This window comes from Corvus kubaryi, unplaced genomic scaffold (assembly GCF_017639235.1).
Source record: "Corvus kubaryi isolate FWS band 111438036 unplaced genomic scaffold, C.kubaryi_AGA036_p1.0 66, whole genome shotgun sequence".
Lineage (NCBI taxonomy): Eukaryota > Metazoa > Chordata > Aves > Passeriformes > Corvidae > Corvus > Corvus kubaryi.
Genome location: NW_024582054.1, coordinates 1286010 through 1306267, shown reverse-complemented (window position 1 = coordinate 1306267; position 20258 = coordinate 1286010). Strand labels below are relative to the sequence as shown.

General features: G+C 46.9%; 3 protein-coding genes across 4 annotated transcripts; all 3 read left to right on the top strand.

Annotated features, from left to right (window-relative positions):
• The first annotated feature begins 759 nt into the window (after positions 1 to 759).
• Positions 760 to 4231, top strand: LOC121673653 (putative acyl-coenzyme A thioesterase 6). Its single transcript, XM_042047221.1, has 2 exons — positions 760 to 912; positions 3650 to 4231. The coding sequence occupies exons 1-2, from the start codon at positions 760 to 762 to the stop codon at positions 4229 to 4231; spliced, it is 735 nt and encodes a 244-aa protein (XP_041903155.1).
• A 1929-nt stretch (positions 4232 to 6160) lies between these two features.
• Positions 6161 to 11200, top strand: LOC121673870 (acyl-coenzyme A thioesterase 1-like). Of its 2 annotated transcripts, none has more exons than XM_042047674.1 (3): positions 6161 to 6887; positions 8574 to 8776; positions 10521 to 11200. In XM_042047674.1, the coding sequence occupies exons 1-3, from the start codon at positions 6278 to 6280 to the stop codon at positions 11124 to 11126; spliced, it is 1419 nt and encodes a 472-aa protein (XP_041903608.1). In that variant the 5' UTR covers positions 6161 to 6277; the 3' UTR covers positions 11127 to 11200. The 2 variants fall into 2 exon arrangements, with proteins under 2 accessions (XP_041903608.1, XP_041903609.1); XM_042047675.1 differs by lacking the exon at positions 6161 to 6887 and adding an exon at positions 6901 to 7236.
• A 1736-nt stretch (positions 11201 to 12936) lies between these two features.
• Positions 12937 to 20002, top strand: LOC121673994 (acyl-coenzyme A thioesterase 1-like). Its single transcript, XM_042047901.1, has 3 exons — positions 12937 to 13499; positions 16316 to 16518; positions 17355 to 20002. The coding sequence occupies exons 1-3, from the start codon at positions 12965 to 12967 to the stop codon at positions 17928 to 17930; spliced, it is 1314 nt and encodes a 437-aa protein (XP_041903835.1). The 5' UTR covers positions 12937 to 12964; the 3' UTR covers positions 17931 to 20002.
• Positions 20003 to 20258: the final 256 nt, after the last annotated feature.

The following is a 20258-nucleotide window of genomic DNA, read 5'->3' as shown; positions in this document are numbered from 1 at the left end:
TCTGCTGCAGGAAATACTATTCATAGGCATATTTGGTGATGGTCACCATTCTCTGTGCTTTTGCTGCATATATGGTGTGGCCTTCGGGCCCGTGCTGTGTTGTGAGGATCGCTTGGTCACATGTTTGCTCTTTGTAAAAGTGGAGCCTTCAGGCAGCTGCCACTCAGTTTAAGCAATTACACCCACCTATGTGGCCCTGCCCTTATTGAATGGTGCAGCAAGATTTTCTCAGGCAAACATGATCTGCTGCATTTGAAATGCTTCAGGCTCACTTGCTTCCTTTTCAGTCCATTAATGTAGGTAAAATATCCTCCCCCACTGGTTTTCCCACAGCAGCCCCTAGCAATGAAATTATTGGTCCTTTCAAGGCAAATGGGGCACCCTTCAATATGGGGGTTTTTTTCTGCTGGATGAAGAAAGTTTCATTTTAGGACCTATCAAGTTAATTGAATACATGCCTGGATGTGTGGCCAATTCCCATAAATACTGGCAAACCTCTGAAACACTTTTCCACAATGCTATTTTATCATAGCAGTCAGCAGGTGAGGGATATTCTGTCTTTAAAGCCTCTTGAAGCTATATTCACAATGAGCAGGGTGCATTACTCTGTGCTCTCTGAGCTGTTGGGTTATCCAGGTTTTGCATAGATGGCACCCATGCACTCTTAACTGTTTGGGATTTAAGTATACGCTGTGTCCTCCAAGATCCTAATATAAACAAAATTGCCGAATCAAAATTAATAAAAAAATGACATTTATTATGCGACTGAAATACCGGTTTCAAGATGGAGAAAAACAGCACCGAGCCCGGGGTCAGAGCTGGGTGAACACGCATAGATCTGATCTCTATCGCATCAGACCTCCCAAGTTCACAAGTGCTGCTTTGGCTGGTTCCTTCTTATACAGTTTTTGGGTAGAGTCCGAATTAATGCTATTCTTCTCGTATTCATGAAGTTTTCTTGTCCCAGAGTTGGGCCGCACAAAGCCTTTCCTGGGTCTGATGAATTGTCTGTCCTGGGGGATGAGTGGGCCATTTCTGCTGATGGATGGGCCATCTCTGGTTCCCGGAACAGTTATTTTTAGTTCCCGGAATGTCCGATTCCTTATCAGATGCGATGTAGATATCAGAGTGTGGTGATCAAGTCGTCATGGTGCAAATGTCCCGGTGATAAGATCCAACCCCACCTAGGTGGAATCCTCACTTATTGTGAAAGAAATACTTTTAGTGTTGTGAAATTTTTCTCTCAGCCAGGCTGGTGCAGGGATTTAGAAACTCTGGTCTCTGTAGGGTCTAATTACATTTCAGTTTTATATATAATAGCACGAATTACATATTTTATTTATAACAATCCCATACTTGAAACAGTGCCAACCTTTCCTTCCTCTTTTGCCTGTATGCTTTTGCTAAATCTTGAAACTTGGGCTGTGTAAAATTGCACTACACAAGAATATGCTGAGGTGCCCTTGGGGCCTCTTGGCTCTGTGAAGCACTAGTGGCTGGACAGAAATGCTGTTGCCACACTCATCCTCTGACCCTTCTGTCTATTCATCTTCACCAGAGGGTCAGCCATCCTTGCCCCACTATTTATGCCCCTGGTAAATATCCCGTGTCTCAGTGGTGCCCTTCCTGGGCTGCTCTGTGTGCTCTCCATGGAACCACAGGCACCAGCACTGCAGCTTTGCTGTTTGGGGGCTGTGGTGCAGAGCTGCACCAGGAGCCCTTTCTGTGATGGCTGCAAGCACCTCCGTGTCTGTTTTGAGCACTTTATTAACAACCAAAGATAGCACAAAATCTCCTTAGCTTTTCCTTTCCCTGGACTCTGTTCTGTTGGGGTGGGGCATTTTGGTAATTCCTCCTCAGCTTTTAATTCCGCCAGGGAAACTGCCTGGGCTAGACACCTTACACATACTCCTCACAGATTTATGCAGGACTAGCCAGGCACAGAGTTTCTCTTTTCTTCATTGTTCTTTCTGCAGAAAGGTATTTCTTGCTGAGACCTGTAGAGTATACCAATTTTTTTGAACTAGAAGGTGGTGGCCCATTATGATCCCAGTAAGAAAAGCACTCATATTTTATAAGGTATCTAAAAATGCTGTTTATTAGAGCTAGCACTAATCTTACATCCCTTTAGATGCTGAGAACCCCAAGCAATGAAGCATTTCCCTGTGTCATGCAGACATGTTTCATAAAAGAGATTGTCCCCTTTCAGTCTTTCAAGGTATTGTAAGATTCTTGTATAAGGAAGCAGCTCTATTTACAGTATCTACAGTCAAACAGAAACAGTGTTCGCAAGGGAATGTCTTTCTGCACTGCTGGGTAAGGGCAGGGCCACATAGGTCATGTTACCTCAGGTCCTGGGTGGGAGCTGCCTGTGTAAGGAAGAGCTGGCTGAGTTTCCTGTAGGGCTTGGGATCTGTGCAGGACAGCACAGGCCTGAAGACCACGTTGTACAGGCAGCACAGCACAGGCACCAAAGGCATTGGAGGGGAATATTCTGCATGCTGTAAGGCAAGGACCATGCTGAGGGTTCCTTCATATGCTTCCAAGCAGTGCAGAAACACAAATGAAGGTACAGGGAGCACATCCACCAGTTTTTGCAAGAGGAGATGCACAGGACCAGGAGAGTTTTGAGAGAGTAGGTCTTTATTTGCTCTCATAATCGGACCCTTGGGCCATAGGAACTGCATCTTTTTAAAGGATACAAAGATCATTGAGTTTCACAACAACTACACGGGGCACAAAAAGTGGGAGGGGAGTTGGCAGTCCCACACGTGACTGTCACTTTGCCACTTTAGAGAAAGCTGCAGAAATACTCATCTGGCTTAGCTAGGATCTGCCAGAATGCTCATGTATGCACTGGAAGGGCAGAGAATGGGAACTATTCAGATACCATCATCTCAGAGTGACTGAGACATAACAAGATGAGGAGGTTGTGGAGAGAAGACACCTGCATTTTTTGAAGCAGCTTTCATGAATTGTCACCACATGCCCACATGTGAACCCTTAGTGTAGAAAATATAAAGAAAAAAGCCTTTACTGGTAGCTAACTGTGGTGGGTTGACCTTGGCTGGCTGTTGGATACCTACCAAACCCCTTTAGCAACAGGAGAGGTGAAGAAACTGAGAGAAACCTTACAGGCATAAAGACAGGGAATAATTCATCAGCTAACATCACGGGCAAAACAGACTTGACTTAAGATTAATTTAATTTATTGCAGTAAATAACAGAGTAGACAGTGAGATATAAAAACAAAATAAAAAACACCTTCCCCTCATCTTCGGGCAGCATCAGGTACATCTCTGAGCAGGTTGAAACTATCTCTGTCCAATATGGGTGAGTCCCGGTCCCTTCTTACAGCCTCCCATTACCAAACTTTTCCACACTAGCTCTAAATAATCTTACTTTTCTCTTGCAACCAGAGCTCAACTGGTGTCATTGTGCTTGCTCTCTCTTGGCTATCATAAGGGAACATTTTGCATGGGAGTAGAAAAAATTTGTGTGTAGGATGTTCCTGTCACTTGTCCAGAAGAAAAAGTAAATATTGCCATCACTTTCTTCATGTGGTTTTGCAAACTCTCAGCATTAGACAATGTTACCTCCATGAATCTTTTCAACTCAGCGCTGATGAGCATTTCCTCCCATTTCCCAGGTGAAGGGTCCAGGGGTTGGCCTGCTCGGTTTCTCCAAAGGGGGTGAAGTGTCCCTTGCCATGGCTGCCTTCCTGAAGAACATTATGGCTGTTGTTTCCCTCAATGGCCCTGTTGCTGCTACATGTATTCCTCTCTGTTACAAGGATAAAACAATCCCCACTTTGACCTTATATGAGCACAAAGCTAAGGCCACCAATTCCAAAATTCTTGATTATTCTGATGTCCTTGATGATCCCTTTCAAGCTCCTGGCAACCAAAGCCTGATCCCACTGGAGAAAGCTGAGGCACAGTTCCTATTCATTGTGGGACAAGATGACCGCGTAGTCAAAAGTGAGTATTATGCTACTGAAGTCTGCAAGCTTCTGCAGGCTCAAGGGAAGGAAAATTTTCAGATTCTCTCCTACCCTGGAACAGGGCACTGCATAGACCCTCCCTTTTTCCCTCTGTACCCCATAGGAAGCCACCCCGTTTTTCACAAGCGGGCAGTCCTGGGTGGGGAGCTCAGGGCTTATTCTAAAGCTCAGGTTCATGCTTGGTCACAGATCCAGGCTTTTTTCAAAAAGTATTTAATTGTCAAATAATGTGCAAGCAACACTCAACTTTGAACAACCAGATCTGATAAATTCTGCTACATTTATCAGGTCAAACCTTGTCACAGCTGTACCAGTACAACTACAGTATCTTCTACGACTTTGCACATCCATAACACAGAAAATAAATGGGTTTGCCTTTTCTGTTCTCCCATCAACCTTTTTGCTCAAGTGTCAAGAAAAGGAGTGGTGTTTTTTGCATTAGTCTTTGATAAAACAGGCCATGTGCAAAATGCACAGTTACATTTCTTGGGTGGTTTCTATTCTTCTAATACTTGACAGTGCTTTCCATGTCACTGTGGTCTCTACATGCATATGCTATCCTCAGGGCATGCTGAGCTCCCAAATGACCATTTTGGAGCAGGGATTTCACTGCTCTTACGGTGAATGTCTCATTGCAAATGGAAACATCTCTGACCTCTGTGCTGCTGGAAGTGTGTAAGAATGGCTGCTATAGCCAGGATGCTGGGCTGTCTCTGGTTAAGCCTTGGGAAAGATCGTTTACCTTCTTTGTTATTTGGATGAAAATTGTAATAAAGAGACTGAGATTTTAAAGTCTTAGAGTCATTTGTTGTGCTTTGGTTAGAACCAGGGTTTGCAACTTGACTACTTTCTCATCCCAGGGTGGAAGCTTGGGACTGCAGAAACTTGGGATCAAAGGCTGCCCAGGTGGGAACAGCAGAGCACAGAAGATGGACACATAGTCGCCTTACCTTCACTCTCTTCCACTGCTCTTGCATCACCAAGCATGGAGGAGAAGGACTGTTGCTGAAGCTTCCAGGACCCTTTCCCTTAGCATCTCCTCCCACATATGGTCAAGCCCATGATCAAATCCAGTAGTGTAAGCCAAGGAATGTTGTTTCAACAGCAGGAGTAGTTGCCACTACTACTTCAACAGCAGGAATAGTTGCCATTCAGTGCTGGACACCAGACGACACACCCAGATGCTAGATCACAGAGCACCTCACCTGTTTGCAGAGAAAGGGTAATCTCCATGGTGAATGAAAGATTGCTGAGACTCTGCCCGGTATCTCTGACCACTTAATATTTCCAGCTAGGACAATGCTTGGAATTCCCTCTGATGCTTCCATCTCTTTCACATCTCTAAGTCAGACAGGAGGAGATCGGAGCATGAGGCACTGCTACCTGCATCTCCCAGGAAGAGTCTGGGAGCTTAAGGAAAGGGCTCTCCCTCTGCAGTTCCTTTTGGATCAGAAGATACATCTCTGCATAAGATGGATTGAATGACCTTCTTTTTTAAATCCTTGCACAATCCATTACTAGAAGAGCCAGATGTTTCCTGACCTACCTAAAGAGTCTTGTGAAACTGCTCCTCCCTTATTGCTCCTCCATCCCTGACCACCCTGACCATCCTTCCCAATACACCTGGCTGTGCGGAGACACAACCCACCTTGCCCATGCCTTGGGGTAACCAAGAGAGAAGCAGAGCCGGCAAGGAGACAAGAAGCGATGGCGAGCTAGTGCTGGTGTGGGTTCTCCCCGCTGGGGCTGGCCCTCTCAGCGGTCCCTTGGCTGAGCGGCACAGCACAGCTCGGCCCTGCTGTGCAGAGCTGTCCAATCTCTGTGTGGTCTGTCCCACACCGGCCCTTCCCTGTCCAGTGAATTCTGACTGCGATTCTGCTCGGTGGCTCGTCAGCATATCTGCTCGTCCTCTCCACATGTCCCCTTCCTGCAGCCACCCCCCGGCCCGGGAGAGCTCGGGGGGACACCGAGGAGCTCGCCGAGGCCAGACAAGTTTCAAGGACTCGGTAGCCTTTGGAAGAACCCTCCCACAGCCGGGGAAGGCAGCGGGGAGAAGACAGAAGAGAAAAAGAGGAGGCAGGCAGGCACGGAAGTAGGAAGGCAGGGAAATTGGCTGGCAGGCACGCAGGAGGGAAGTAGGCGGGCAGGACAAATGAGCTGCCGCCCCGCTCCTCCTTGCCGGGGCGTGCCAGCGGCGCTTCAGGCCCGAGCCCGGCCCTGGTCCCGCGAGGATCTGCCCTAGAATCCGCCCCTGGCGGGGAGCGACCCGGAGCCATGTGGCAGGTCAGTGCCCGCTGCGTGTGCCGGGCCAGCTCCCGCGCCTGCCAGAGGCGGCTGCCCTGGCCCGGCCCCGCGCCTGCAGCCCCACGGAGCCGCAGCCCCGCGTGGAGCCCCGGGAGAGCCCCCGCCCACGGACTCTCCTCCATGGCCGCCTCCATCCGCCTGTCGCCCGCCGCCCGCAGCCTCTTCGATGAGCCGCTGGCCATCGCTGTGCAGGGGCTCGGCCCGCGGCAGCAGGTCACGCTGCGAACGTCCTTGCGGGACGAGACGGGACAGCTCTTCCAGGCCAGTGCCCGCTACCAGGCGGGGGACGACGGGGAGCTGGACCTCACCCGCTGTCCTGCGCTGCCGGGAGGCAGCTTCTCCGGCCTGGAGCCCATGGGGCTGCTCTGGGCTTTGCAGCCCCAGAAGCCTTTCTGGCGGCTGGTGAAGCGGGACGTGCAGAGCCCCTTCCTCCTGCAGCTGGAGGTGTTTGAAGGCCACGGGGAGCTCCCCGGGCGGCTCCTGGCCCAGGCACAGCACGAGCGGGTGTTCCTGCGGGACGGGGTGCGGAGAGTCCCGGTACGACAGGGAAGGATCCGGGCGACGCTTTTCCTGCCTCCCGGTGAGTACCGGCCGTGCCGGGCTCCTTCTCCCATGGTGCTGCCTCTACTTCTGGCGCCGCACTCCCAGGCCCGGAGCCAGACCGCCTCCAGGCTCCCCTGGAGCTCCGTACCAAGCAGAGGACAAGGGGGAGCTGAGTCTTGCCAGCAGGCACTGGACACTCCTCAAAGAGTGGCCTGATCAGCTCAACCAGCTTTGATCTGCTGGCCGTACTCCTCACATAGAGCAGCTGCATGTGGTGAAGCACATATGTGTTTGTTTAATTGACTTCTATTGGACACGAAGACATTGATCACAGTACACTTCTAGTTCCCAAATGCCATGGGAGGTGGAGCCAGCCAGTCTTCAAGGTACCTTTCCTCTACCTGGCTGTTTTCCAGGAAATTCAGATGGTAATTCTTTTGAGTAAGTGGAGGATTGCTCTCCTAAACTGTAGAGTTTAAGCCTGTTGCTTCCCTTTCCAGCCTCTCCACAGCTCCTGAACTTAGTAATGTCCTAATTGCTGTAGCCCAAGTTGCCTTTTGCTGCCACATTTGTCCCCAGTTCTTCCCTGTTTGTGAGCAGAAGGTCAAGGAAAGCATTGGACAGACTTGCCCTAGCAGTACTTTTGTCAGAAAATAATGAAAAGGGTCTGTGAGGTTTTCAGATTGCCTGACAAATGCTGTTTTGTCCTTCCAGCAGCTGTCCAGATTTCTGCTAGTTGTCTGTAGGAAGCCTCATCTATTGCATTCCCTTGGTTCTGTAATAGCCACACCCCCACCACATCCCACCTTTCCTTCCCCATATGATACAGAGGTTTTCACCAAGTGTGTCTCTGGAACCCCATGTACTCAAGGAGCTCTTCTATGTATCACGTGCCTTCCCCTCTCTCCTTTCTTCCCTGCCTGTCTATCCCAGATAACTCTTCCATGACAATGCTAAAATCATACATGCTGTCCCAGCCAGTGCTGGGACACCCTGGGCTCTGACTGCTCTGACTTCATCTGTCTCTTTGAGGCTGGAGGTGAATTTCTAGTTCTTGCTTGTTGCCCATGTTTGACGTGCAGACACCTGAGGGAAGCCTCACCTTCCCTCCTGAGCAGGAATGGAAGTCTCCCTCTTGGCCTCCTCCTTTCCATACCTTGTTAGCAGTTTGCAGCAATGCCTCTCAGCTCTGGACTTCAGTCCCCATCCCCTGATGAACCTAATGTAATGCTTCCCTTACCAGTTAAGCAAGGATGGTTTCAAACACTTTCTTCTCTTAATCCCAGAATAAATGATGAAGGTACATTTACACTGAAATTGAGAAGCTGGGACCATCAGAAGATGAGATTTTTTGATCAGCCTTCTGAGAAATGCACTAAGGAGAAGCCTTCTGGGTATTTTTGAAGCAGAGCTTGATACATTTTCAGTGAATTTACGTGATACAGAGAACTAGTTGTGACTGTCAAAAGATCCCTTCTCTTCCAGCTGCCTGTTCCCTGATGTAAGCTAAAACATTAGCAGGCCTGCTAATTTGTGCTAGTTTGTTTGATCTTGAAGCAATGTAGTCACTTCATTAAAACTGTCACAGTAATTTTGGACCCTTAAGACCATTCTGCTGCTCTAATTTTTTTCTTTTTTTTTAAGACACATTCCCAGGCTTATGAATTTGGAATATAAATTAGAAATTGTGGGTTCATGTGCTCTGTTATGTGGTCTCTCTCAGGAAATGGCCCCTTTCCAGGAATTATTGACTTGTATGGAACTGGAGGAGGACTCCCTGAATACAGGGCATGCCTGCTGGCCAACTACGGCTTTGCCGTGCTGGCTCTGGCATTCTACGGCTATGAAGATCTCCCCAAAGAGATGAAGGAATTCCACCTGGAATACTTTGAGGAAGCTGTAAACTATATGTTACAACACGCCCAGGTTGGTTTGTTCATTGACTCTCACTACAGTGAACTCCCATTAGTTAGGTCCTGTCAGAGTGAAGATGGGGCAGAGCTGCTGTACTTAAAATAGCATCACTGTTGAGTTGGCTGTAATTTATTTGTTTTATATCTTTAACTCCCATTACCATGGCTCTCTGGCAGATTATTCCAACTCTTCCTTTTGAACTGGACAGGTGAAACAGTGACACATTGGTCACATACTGGTAATTTTTACTCCATTCAACCCAGTGTCATAACTAGGGTGCTAGTTGCCTGGAGGCTTACTGGACTTCCAGTGGGGCTTTTAAATTTATGCTCTGTAGAATGTCCTTCAGAACTAAATGTCCTTTTTGGCTGTGGAGCACATGATAACCTTCTGTGATCCAGGTCTCAGAGAAACCAAGGAAACTCAAGGAATTCCACCAATACACATTTGTTGCTGTGAATTTTATAAGCTGTTAAAATCACTCCAAATGTTGGTATTTGATAAGTGTGGGTTTTAGTAGCTAGTTGTGCACTTAGGGATCCTTCTAATTCAGCACTTCTCAGAAAAGAACCCTGCTCAGTTCTGCATCTCCTTATACGTAGCTGTTCATGACAGTAGAAACACTTCGTTTCTCTGGAGAATGAAAACAAATACCTTCCTCAACCTCAGAAAGATGAGTAGTTGTTAAAGGTCTTGGCTGCTTTTTAGTCACCTTACCCTTAACTGCTCATGCCACCTCTCTGCCCAAAAAAATCTGAAAATTGCTTCCCCCTGCGGGTTTTGGATTTTTTTCCCAGAGAGCAGTACAGTACCATTGCCTCCCATTAACACCTCCACTACTATTCTCACCATGTTTTTAATGTGTTGCAAAGTTTTCAGCCGTATTTTCTAATTTCCCCCTTCCCATGTTTCAGAGTCAGTGGGTTTGAAGCCTGTTTCACTGGTGATAAGATACAGAAGGTATTCAATTTTGATATTGTCTCAGAGCCTATTTGCCCCGAGAGTCTTTGAGTATTCAAGCAGTTGTGGCATTAGCTAACCTTCTTCCAATATCCTTAGAGGATTTCAGCACCCAGTAAGGTCATTTAACTTACCTATTCTAGTTAATTTGCCTTGTGTGAAAGAAAATGAAGGTAACCTCTTCTAGATTGACTCCAGAGGACTGTAATTCTTTTAGAAAAACTGTTTTAATAGGTTTTATTTTTAAGATAAAGAGTAAGCTACCTCAGACTACTTCCTGTGGGTTAGACACCAAGCATTCTAGAGAAGCAGGAGAGCAGCTCATGTGGAGCCTGCTACCCCACATTAGCTTCTTAATAGGGGAACCTTGAATATAAGAAATACATTAACATAAGTGATGACAGTATCATATTCATTGCTGACTTTGTGCATTTTGCACTGAAAGAAAGCAATTGTAGAGGAGGCCTCTCCTGCTCCTTCCCTCTTCCTCTCTCAACTGCGTTATAAATAAAGTGAATTTGGGACTGCACATTTGCAAGCACAGCTGTACTCTCTGCTTCAGCACTGAACCTTGTAGCTTTGTTAGGATGATGCTGCAGTCTCAGTAGGGCTTAGGATCATAAATCAAGCACAGAACAGTGCCCAGGATCCCTCAGACACGGGCCCTGCACACAGGACCTCAGATGCCTATACTTGGGGTCCAAATTTGGGACAGACACAGCTGCAAATGCGGCAACATTTTAAAGAAGTGGCATGCTTGGTTCATTGCTTGATGTTTCTCTTCTCTCACCTCCAGGTTAAAGGTCCAGGAATTGGTTTGCTTGGACACTCGAAGGGGGGTGACCTGTGCATCTCCATGGCCTCCTTCCTGAAGGGCATCGCAGCCACTGCCCTTATCAACGGCTCAGTGGCAAATGTGGGTGCAGTGCTCCGCTATAAGGACATCACCATTCCACCCCTTGGTGCCAATCTAAAACGCATCAAGGTCAGCAAGTCTGGGATTGCTGATATTATTGATGTATTGAACAACCCACTAGAAGGGCCTGACCAGCAAAGCTTTATCCCTTTGGAGAAGGCCGAGTGTTGCTTCTTGTTCATCGGTGGCCAGGATGATCACAACTGGAAAAGTGAATTCTTTGCAGTTGAGGGGAGCAAACGTTTGCAAGCTCATGGGAAGGAAAAGCCTGAGATACTCTGTTATCCTGGAGCAGGGCACTACATCGAACCTCCCTTTTTCCCGATGTGTGCAGCTTCAATGCACCTGCTATTTGGCAAGCCTGTGATGTGGGGAGGGGAGCCCAAGGCACACTGCAAGGCACAGATAGATGCTTGGCAGCATATCCAAGCTTTCTTTCATAAACACCTCACAGGCAAGCCATCTGGAACATCTAGTAAGCTCTGATATGAATTAGGTTACTTTACAGATGAAGATGCTGGTGTTTCAAGTTTGTTTTGTTAAATGGCTCAGAATGAGAACAAGGAACACCAGAGAATAAGCTATTAAATTTCTTGGAGGATGATGGTGGGTGAAAGTAAGAAAGCTGCTTCCTTTTTACACCCTCTTCTAATCTTGGTTAGAGGTCTTGGCCTCCCGTTTCGTGTAGTATGGGGTTACAGGCTATGGAAAACAAATGGTGGTAAGGCTGTGTGTGGTTTGACTGTGAATTGAAGTGGTAGGTTGTAGATACAAAATTGCTGCTAGCGAGGATTTTCTTGCTATTTTGTAAGTCCGTGAGAGACTTTTCTCTCTCACAGAAGAGGTAGCAGAGTATGTGAGCAACCAAGCCACCTGCAACCTTGAAAAGTCTTGTTTATGGTATAGTAGAAAAATATTTTGGCAATGGATGCTTTAGGATTTTAGCCAATCACCCCAAGGGGTGGCTGATCCTTTGTCCAATTAGACTATGAAGAAAAAAGTCTATAAAAGAGTTTGTAAAATAATTCAATCAATCTTGCTGCACAATTCCTGCCTGCTGGATCTTCTCTCCTCCTCCTCCCTATGGCTGCAGGACACGGTGATATACCCTAGGGCCCAGGCCTGCGGTAACAGTAGGTAACTCATCCAAGCTGAGAACCGGGATGAAAATGTGCCTTGACCTTCTCAGAGGAAACGTATCCCATTACCCAGCTTTGTGTTCTAGTTCCAGTATTCTAGTTTTTCTGGAAGCAGCAGTTCTCTCTTCCTGCCTCCAGTAATCTTTCTGTTCTCCCTGTGCACTTCTCCCTCCTTTGTCGCTCCTTCCCCTTCTCCCACACCAGTAAAATGCATTTGCCTTAACAATATCGAATATTTTGCTTACCAAAAGCAGCAATACTGTGCCAGCACCCTCAGGTAACACTTCACATTTATAGGCAACAAACAGCCCATAGCTTGATGTGACATTCTGAGCACATGCAGTAGAAATGAGGCATTTAAACAGTCTGTGGAAGTTCATAAGCGTGAAGAAACAATAGAACGGGTGCTGTTAGTCATCATCCCGGAGCCGCTAATGGTTGTCTCCTCAGCATGGCTGGGTGTATCTGTGGAGGTCGGCAGCACTGTGGGAGCTCCCTGCCTATACATTCCCTAAATGCCTTCTCAGCTGCCTGCTCGTAAGGGCTGCTGAGAACAGCCCGGCTGCGGGGCTGGCACGGTGGCTCCGTGAGGCCGAGTGCTGTGCGGCCTGAGGCGGGCTGGAAGGGGCGGTGAGGCGGCCGGCCTGCTGTGGCGGAGCGGGGCTCCGGCTGCACGCCCGCTGCTCTCTGAGCGGGGTGAGCGCTCAGTCCCGCCGGGGATCGTCAGAAACGTTTGACACCCAAGCGTGGGGTTGAAAGGAAAGACGATGGATGTTGCCGGCGAATTTGCACTATGTCCGAACACGTACCCGCCAGGGTCTGCAGCCCGCATCCAGCCTCGGCTGCTGCCCGTGCGTCAGGCCCGTTCGTGCGTTTTGTATCCACTGTGCTTATAATGGATTAAAGTGAAACTTTAACCGCTGCCCCCGGGTCGCTGCTCCAGTCGGTAGGATGGTTTGGGGGAGGCGGGAGCGGCCCCGGGCTGGCGGCTTTTCCAGTGTTCGCTGCTCCAGTCGGTTGGACGGCTTGAGGGAGGCAGAAGCGGCCCGGGGCGGACGGCCTTTCCGGGGCTGGGGGGTGGGGAGGGGCTCTGCTCTCGATTGGGGCCGCCTGGAGGGGGCGGCGGCCGCGGTACCGATATTGCGGGCGGCGCGGCCACACCGCGCACCCGTCACTGCCGCCGCCATGTGGAGAGCGCTGGCCGCCGCTGCCCCGGCGCGGGCCTTGCTGCGTGCCCCGCCGGCCCGGCGGGCTGCCAGCCTGGCCGTGTCCCCCGCCGCCGGGCCGGCCGACGAGCGGGTGGAGACGCGGGTGGCGGGGCTGAGCCCGGGGCAGCCGGTGACCCTGCGGGCGGTGGCGGCCGATGACCGCGGCTGCCTCTTCCAGTCGTGCGCTCACTACCGGGCGGACAGCCGCGGGGAGCTGCACCTGGGCACGGACGCCTCCCACGGCGGGGACTACACCGGCGTGGAGCCCATGGGGCTCTTTTGGAGCCTCGCCCCCGCCGGCATGGAGAAGCCGTACCAGCGGTTCGTTCCCCGCAGCACCGGCGCCCCGATGAAGGTGGAGGTGTTGGTCCACCAGGGCCACAGCCCGCCCGGCGCCATGCCCGGGCCCGTGGTGGCCAAGGCCGAGGTGCAGCGGTTGTTCACGGCCCCCGGCGTGCGGAGGATCCGGCTGAAGGAAGGAGTCGTAAGAGGCTCCCTTTTCCTGCCGCCGGGTGAGTGTCCCGTCCCGAGACCTTCGCTCTGGGGCCGGCGGGACCCCCCGGCTTCTTTGACCAGAGCAAGGAAGGTCTCGTAAAACAAACCCATGCAGAGGCTATCACCCGGGGAATCCGCATTCCCCAACAGCCGAACGCCGCCCTGCAGACAGGTGGCCCTGAACTCTTTGAAGATAGCTCAAGTGCTTGTCGCGACAGGGCCCGGCTTATGCATGGCCGCCCCGCCTGGTCCTTCTCGGCGGCACCGAGCAGGGCGGGCACGGGCAGGCGGCTCTTGCGGGACGGGCCGCAGCTGAAGGAGAACAGGGGGCTGTAGCGTTTATTTCATTGCTGGGCTCGGCCTGTGGTTTTTCAGTAGGTTCGCTCTGGAGTACCAGAATCTAACATCCAGAAAAGCTGATGCGCTTCATTGTGTGAGCCTGTGCTGAATTTCCCAAGGATTTTATCCTAAGTAGGATTGAATTTAAAAAGTATTCTTCTTCCCTGTGAAACACAAGCCAGGAAGCAGAGCATCAGAAGAGATTCTAGAAAATGCATGTATTCCACCTCTATTACACTGGAGCCAAAGCTAAGTTAGTAGTTAGGTTACTTTTGTGGCATAAAGACAGAATATATTTATGAGCAAGTTCTGCCTGTTCTGCTTATGAGATGGTTGTGCTTTATGAGGTTTGATATTCTGTGAGTGGTGTTGGGAAACGAAACCTTACACCAGTGATTGTGTTTTACACTTGAGCTATGAGTTAAACGTCTTGTAGTTCCCTGAGCGTTGTGGTACTGGAACTGCCCTCCACATTACCTCTAATGTAAAACTACTTCGTTCAGCAACTCCTGTAAGTATCGCTACAGTTGTTAAGTATTTAAGTATTTTCATTGAATGATTTCCAAAGCAATGATTTTTTAAATCCATTTAGATACGGATCCAAAGTCCACTGAAGAAAAAAACAAGAGATTGAACTTTGAATTTCAGATGTTTAGTCAGCATGCTGGATTTTCCATCCCTGAGACATTGTTTTGATCTATCCTGCCTTCGAGGATGAGTTCGATTTCTGCTGAGCTCAGTGGGAATCCAGAGATCTGCAAGATAAAACTGCATTTTCCCCTTTAGAAAGTCTGGCATTGTAATAGTGTGGAAAAGTCTGGAATAATTGCTTAAATGATATTGGCATCCCTCATGATGGAGGATCCAGTTACAGAATTACTACCATACCCCTCTTTGCTAAAGGGACAAAAAATGTTAATATTTTTAGGATAGGAATCTTAAATGCAAACCATTCTTGATAAAAGTTAGAGGACATGAATGGGCTCACACTGTAATTTTAATATGAAAGTGATTTCTTAATTCAGGCATAAGAGTTACAGATGTGGAGGTTTGTTTGTTTTTAAATGTTAGTAAAGTTGTCTAGCCTATTTTATCCTGCTTTTTAATGAGCTCTGCAGGAACCATATACTTGGGCATGTGTAGGCACTCAAGAGAGGCAGTCCAGGATCCTTGTGCAAGTTAAAGGTTGTCTTCATGAGAGAGAAACACATTCGTGTATGACTGTGTTCTGATTACATGCTCTTGCTAGAAGGCTTTCCAGATGGGGTGGTGAATGAATAGGTATTTTCTTGCCACCTGCACTGGCTGCTGCTAACTAAAGGTTTCTGCTGATCATGGAATTATAACAAGTTTATCCTGACATATTTTCTCTCAAGTAGAATATTGAACTTCAGTGGAAAAAAAGATCAGAACTGAAAGAGTAAGAATCCAAAAGCATTTCTGACTTCTTACTGCTTTAATTTAGGAGCTTTCCACCTAAGACATTTAGCATGCCTTATATAAAACCTCCTTTTCTCTAGTGTGTTGAAATGCCAGAGACCTTTCCTTTAGCACATACATACAAGTAGCGTCAGAGAGTTAACATAACACACTTTTGCAACAAGTGTGTCCTGTTTGTGCTGAGACAGTGGTAGTGAGCTGGATTGGGACACATCAGAGATGACATCTGGTGGCCAGGGAAAAAAAAAAAAAGAAAAAATTTGCTTGTCTGGGGTCTTTAAAGTTCCACTAAGTAGCATCTTTAGCCTTTTAACCTAAGATCTCCTGGCTTGGCAAACAAACACGACCTTGGCTGCAAAAGCATGGCTGTTTAAAATTGTGGTTCTGATTATTTCTGTTGTTGGTGGGACAGACTGTACGCAGGTATGTGCATGTTTATCTGTACATCAGTCATGCACACACAGCTGCACCCAAACAGCTCTCAGTTCTACCTTCTGTCTTGTCACATCTGTAGGAGCAGTTCTCCTGCCAAGTCTTAAAGTGCTGATGTTGAGACAGAGCTAATAAATCCAGTTGATTTTAACAATGGGTTATCTTGTTGTGCTTTGCTCAATGCAGTTTATTCCAGAATTTACGTCAGTTTTGTAGAATTTACTTCAAGGGCTCAGTGCTCTTGCCTCATTACTCATGAGCTTGCACTTTGCTAATTAAGATGTGACTTTGTGGGAAAATAGCTGACTTGGTGTATGATTGGCCTGAGGGCAGGAGGTTAAGACCCTTGAAAATACATTTATAACAGTTGTTTTTTTTAAAAAAAACAAAATCTCTAACTTCACATATTTTTACAGGAATGTAAGGACCTATTCTTAGTTTGAAATAGCTGAAGTGGGATACAGCACTGGTTCTCCTAATCTCTGCTGTGCAAATGGAAAAGTAATGACTATTAATAGCAAATGTGTTAAGCATTCTGTATTTTGTTGTTCACTCTTCACCAGATAGTTTTTAGTGTCCCATTTGATAACTTTTCCTCTGGACCTGTTCTCTTTTAATACAGGGGATGGCCCTTTTCCAGGAGTGATTGACATGTATGGTGATGAAGGAGGCTTGATTGAATTTAGATCCAGTCTCCTGGCTACCCATGGTTTTGCTGCTCTTTCTCTGCCATATTTTGACTTTGAAGATCTTCCTAGGGTCATGAAAGAATTAAAACTTGAGTACTTTGAGGAGGCAGCAAGGTTCCTACAGCGTCACCCAAAGGTGAGTGTAATGAGAGATCTCTTGGGACTAGGGAGTATTCAGCAGTTATGCCTTAGTGGGGGTGGTGATTTTTTTTTTTTTATATTTGAGTATCAGTTTCTGCTGGGCAAGTTTAGGCCCAATAGTGGCTTATGCATATGACTGGGGAGAGTGAATTTCTTCCAGCACAAACTGTCTGTTAAATAAATCAAGCTGGAGCTAGAAGATTGCTGATCAGTAGGATAGTGAATGCTGGAGTATCCTCCAAACAGGACCAGTGGTGATAAAAATGTGTTTGTTTGGGGTTGGTTTTTTTTACATGACAGCAATTAGTTTTAAGAGAGGAGGATATGACACTGCTCAATAGTAGTTGAAAAAATGGATTTGATTATGTGAGATGTTGCTTTCAGTTTTACTTTCCAGGCTAGAAAAAGACAAGACGAATGCTACTTATCTAATCCTTCAGGTGTAATTTGTGAGGTTACTTTATTTTCCTGAGACATATAAAACCATAGACTGTGCTTGAATTCCCGGAAATGTTTTAGGAAAATGAGAAAAAATTTGCATTAATATATGCAGTAGGGACCAGGTAAGGATCGAGTTATGGTATGTCTTGTGCCTGTCTGTGCATTTTTTTGGGGGTTTGATAGCTCTTGGTGTCTCTGGAAAATAAGACTGTAAATGGAAGGAGGAGCCTGGGTCCAGACTGTCACTTTCCAACAGGTCACATCAATAATTAACCTAACCTTTATTTTTAATAAAACAACTACAAAGTCATTTAATGACTAATCCCATTATAATGCATGCTTCCTTTATTCCTTTCTTCCTCTCTTCTCCACCCCCTATCTTATCTGAAGGTGAAAGGACCCGGAGTTGGAGTGATTGGGACTGGGAAAGGGGCAGAATTAGCACTCTCCATGATCACCTTCCTGCCAGAAGTAGTGGCTGCTGTCTCTATCTCCGGCTGTAGTTCAAACACAGTTGCAGACCTCCATTATGGTGAGATGACTCTGCCTGGGCTGCGTTTTGATATGAACAAAGTCAGTGTCTCTGACACTGGTGTCTTTGACATTTTTGAAGCTCTGGATGATCCAACAAATCCTGCTAATTCTCCTTGCGTGATCCCCATTGAAAAAGCAGAAGGTCACTTTCTCTTAGTGGTAGGGGAAGATGATCGGATGTGGAAGAGCTCCTTATATGCTGAGCTGGCAATCAGGCGTCTACGCCAGCACGGGAAAGAGAACTTTGAGCTCCTGAGTTATCCAGGAGCAGGTCACCGAATTGATCCTCCTTCTACTCCATTTTGTCAGGTAGCTACGGATCGTGTTTTGGGGGTGCCTGTTCTGGGGGGTGGAGAGAGCAAAGCACATGCCCATGCACAGGAACACTCCTGGGGAAAGATTCAGGAGTTTCTGCACTTGCACTTGGGATGAACACATAAGCACATGCAAGCTGTTGCAGACCTGCAAGGACTGAACTTGAGCCACCAAAATGACAGGTGATCACTGGTGAATTGAAGGGATTGACTGAGACAAGCCTTGAAATATAAAAATAACCAAATGACTACTTAGTTACAAGTATAAATCCAAAAAGAAAGGGATTTATTTGGAGCAGCCTAAGTTAACCAGGTAAACAGAGGAGATGTGAAACAATAAGCAGGCTGCACTGTGGGACAAATTTGACAGCTCAAAGTGGTCATGATATGAAGAAACAAGTACCTGAGGGGAGTAGTAGGTACTTCCTTGCTTGCAGTACTTACAACTCAGAGAATGTTAACAGGCAGCCTGCACCCTCAGCAGTGACAGACAGGATCACACCTCGGCAGTGATGGATTATAAACGTAGACATCCAAATCATGAATGACTCCGGCTTGGAGTCCTAAGCTACCTTAGCCCAGAATTCTCAAAGGTACAACCATATACATTTTGGAAATGTTTTCCATTTACATGAAGCTGGAGATACCTACTTGAAATGAGGCTCATATACTTAGCATTGTGGTCTTCTGGTGACACAGTCTGTTTCTTTCCAACAAGCCCTATATGCTGAATGGGAAAATGAAGAGTACTTTTCCTTGTCATCCAAGGAGAATGGTGGCATTAGCACTGTCTTGTATTGGGGATGTACCTGTCTGTTCATGTAATGTCTTGGATTGGCATTTGACACTCGGTATTAAGATTCTGTTGGATAGGTTAGAGCATGTCCAAATGCAGTTAGGGATTAATTACTTGTGGAACTCTTTAGTAATGATGTCAACAGATGCTGACAGCTGTTCTTAGGGAGGAAACAGAGTTGGGAGACAGAAAACCTAGCCTGTAGATTTAAACTGACTGTAAACAGCTGTCACCTTACAGTGGTGATTAACTCAGAATCCAAAACAAAAAAGCACCCAAAGCCAAATCTAGGATAGCTTTTCCATGACTGCCTGACATTTTTCTTTTTTTTTCCATCCAAGTTAATTTTTGGCTAGTGCCTTCTCTTTCCTCACCATTCAGGTAGAACTTCTTCCCAAATGAGTTGATCTCTCAAGAGGGTCTTGCTGAAAGGGTGCCAGTGCTGAAGGCCTGTTTAATGAGGGCCTCTATCAACAAAATTGCTCCTTCCAAAGTCATTTTGTCAGACCACTTTGAGAGCTGCCCAGGAAGATACAAAACTTTCATTAGTGGTACTCAGTTTTGCTTTGCTCTCAGGGATCTCTCTCCAGTTAACTGTCACTATGCTGCTGCTCAGTCTCACTAGCTTTCTGCAACTCTTATTATTCCTTTACATTTGATAAAAGTCACATGTTCTTCACACACAATCAACGCCAACTGAACAATTTATCCATCCGTTCTTTACAAGAGAAGCTCCACCCTGCTAACTCCACACAAGATCTCTTTGTGCCTGGTCTCTAAACTCCCTCACCAGCTGAAGAGGCTTTTGCCAAGTCATATCTGGTGCTTGAAGCTCTGCTAACATGAGCAGCCCCAGAAGTCCAGGACCAGAGCCTGCTGTGATTTGCTCCTTGGTGTCACCCATACCTGGCACCCTGCCTTTTTTTACAAACTTATTCCAAGTGGCAACTGTAGAAGAAAGGGTTCTGTTTGTTGGTCTGCCTCATCCTGGGCCTCTTCAGCAGTTGGAGCTGTTACGTGCAAGAGCAGCACCTCCCCTATCCCTGTTCTGTCACTCTCCCAGTGCCAATACCTATGTCTCCACACTGCAGTCCTACCTCAGCATATGCAGTGGTATGCAAGATTGCAATTTGGAGGTTCATAAAGTAAGTTGTAAATAAAACAAAAACCAGGTAGGTTAAGAGTTCTCAGACTTAATTTCTAAAGCACAAGCTTTTAAAATAATTCAGTGTTAGATTTTGTCATATATATGGAATTTGAAAGAGAAGTAAAACACTTCCTTTGTTAAAAAGCAACCATGTATAAGAATTTGATGTTACATATTTGTTTGGAAAAGTGAATGATACTTTGTTTAAAAAGGAGGAAAAATAAAAAGAATGTAATTTTACTGTGAAGAGCTTTTTATTAATGAGTCTGGGTTTCCTGGACAAAAAAAATAATAGAAGGACCCGTTGAAAACCAGACACCCTTTGCACTAGCATTTTGTATATTTACAATGCTACCTGGGGACTCGATATGCATTGCAGGCACTGTGCAGAATGTGTAGCTATTTCCCGAAGTGTACATTAAACTTGAGTGCCTAATTATGGCCTTAGTTACAGCTACATTACTTATATTGGTTTACATTCACAGGATTGTTAGGGTTGGAAG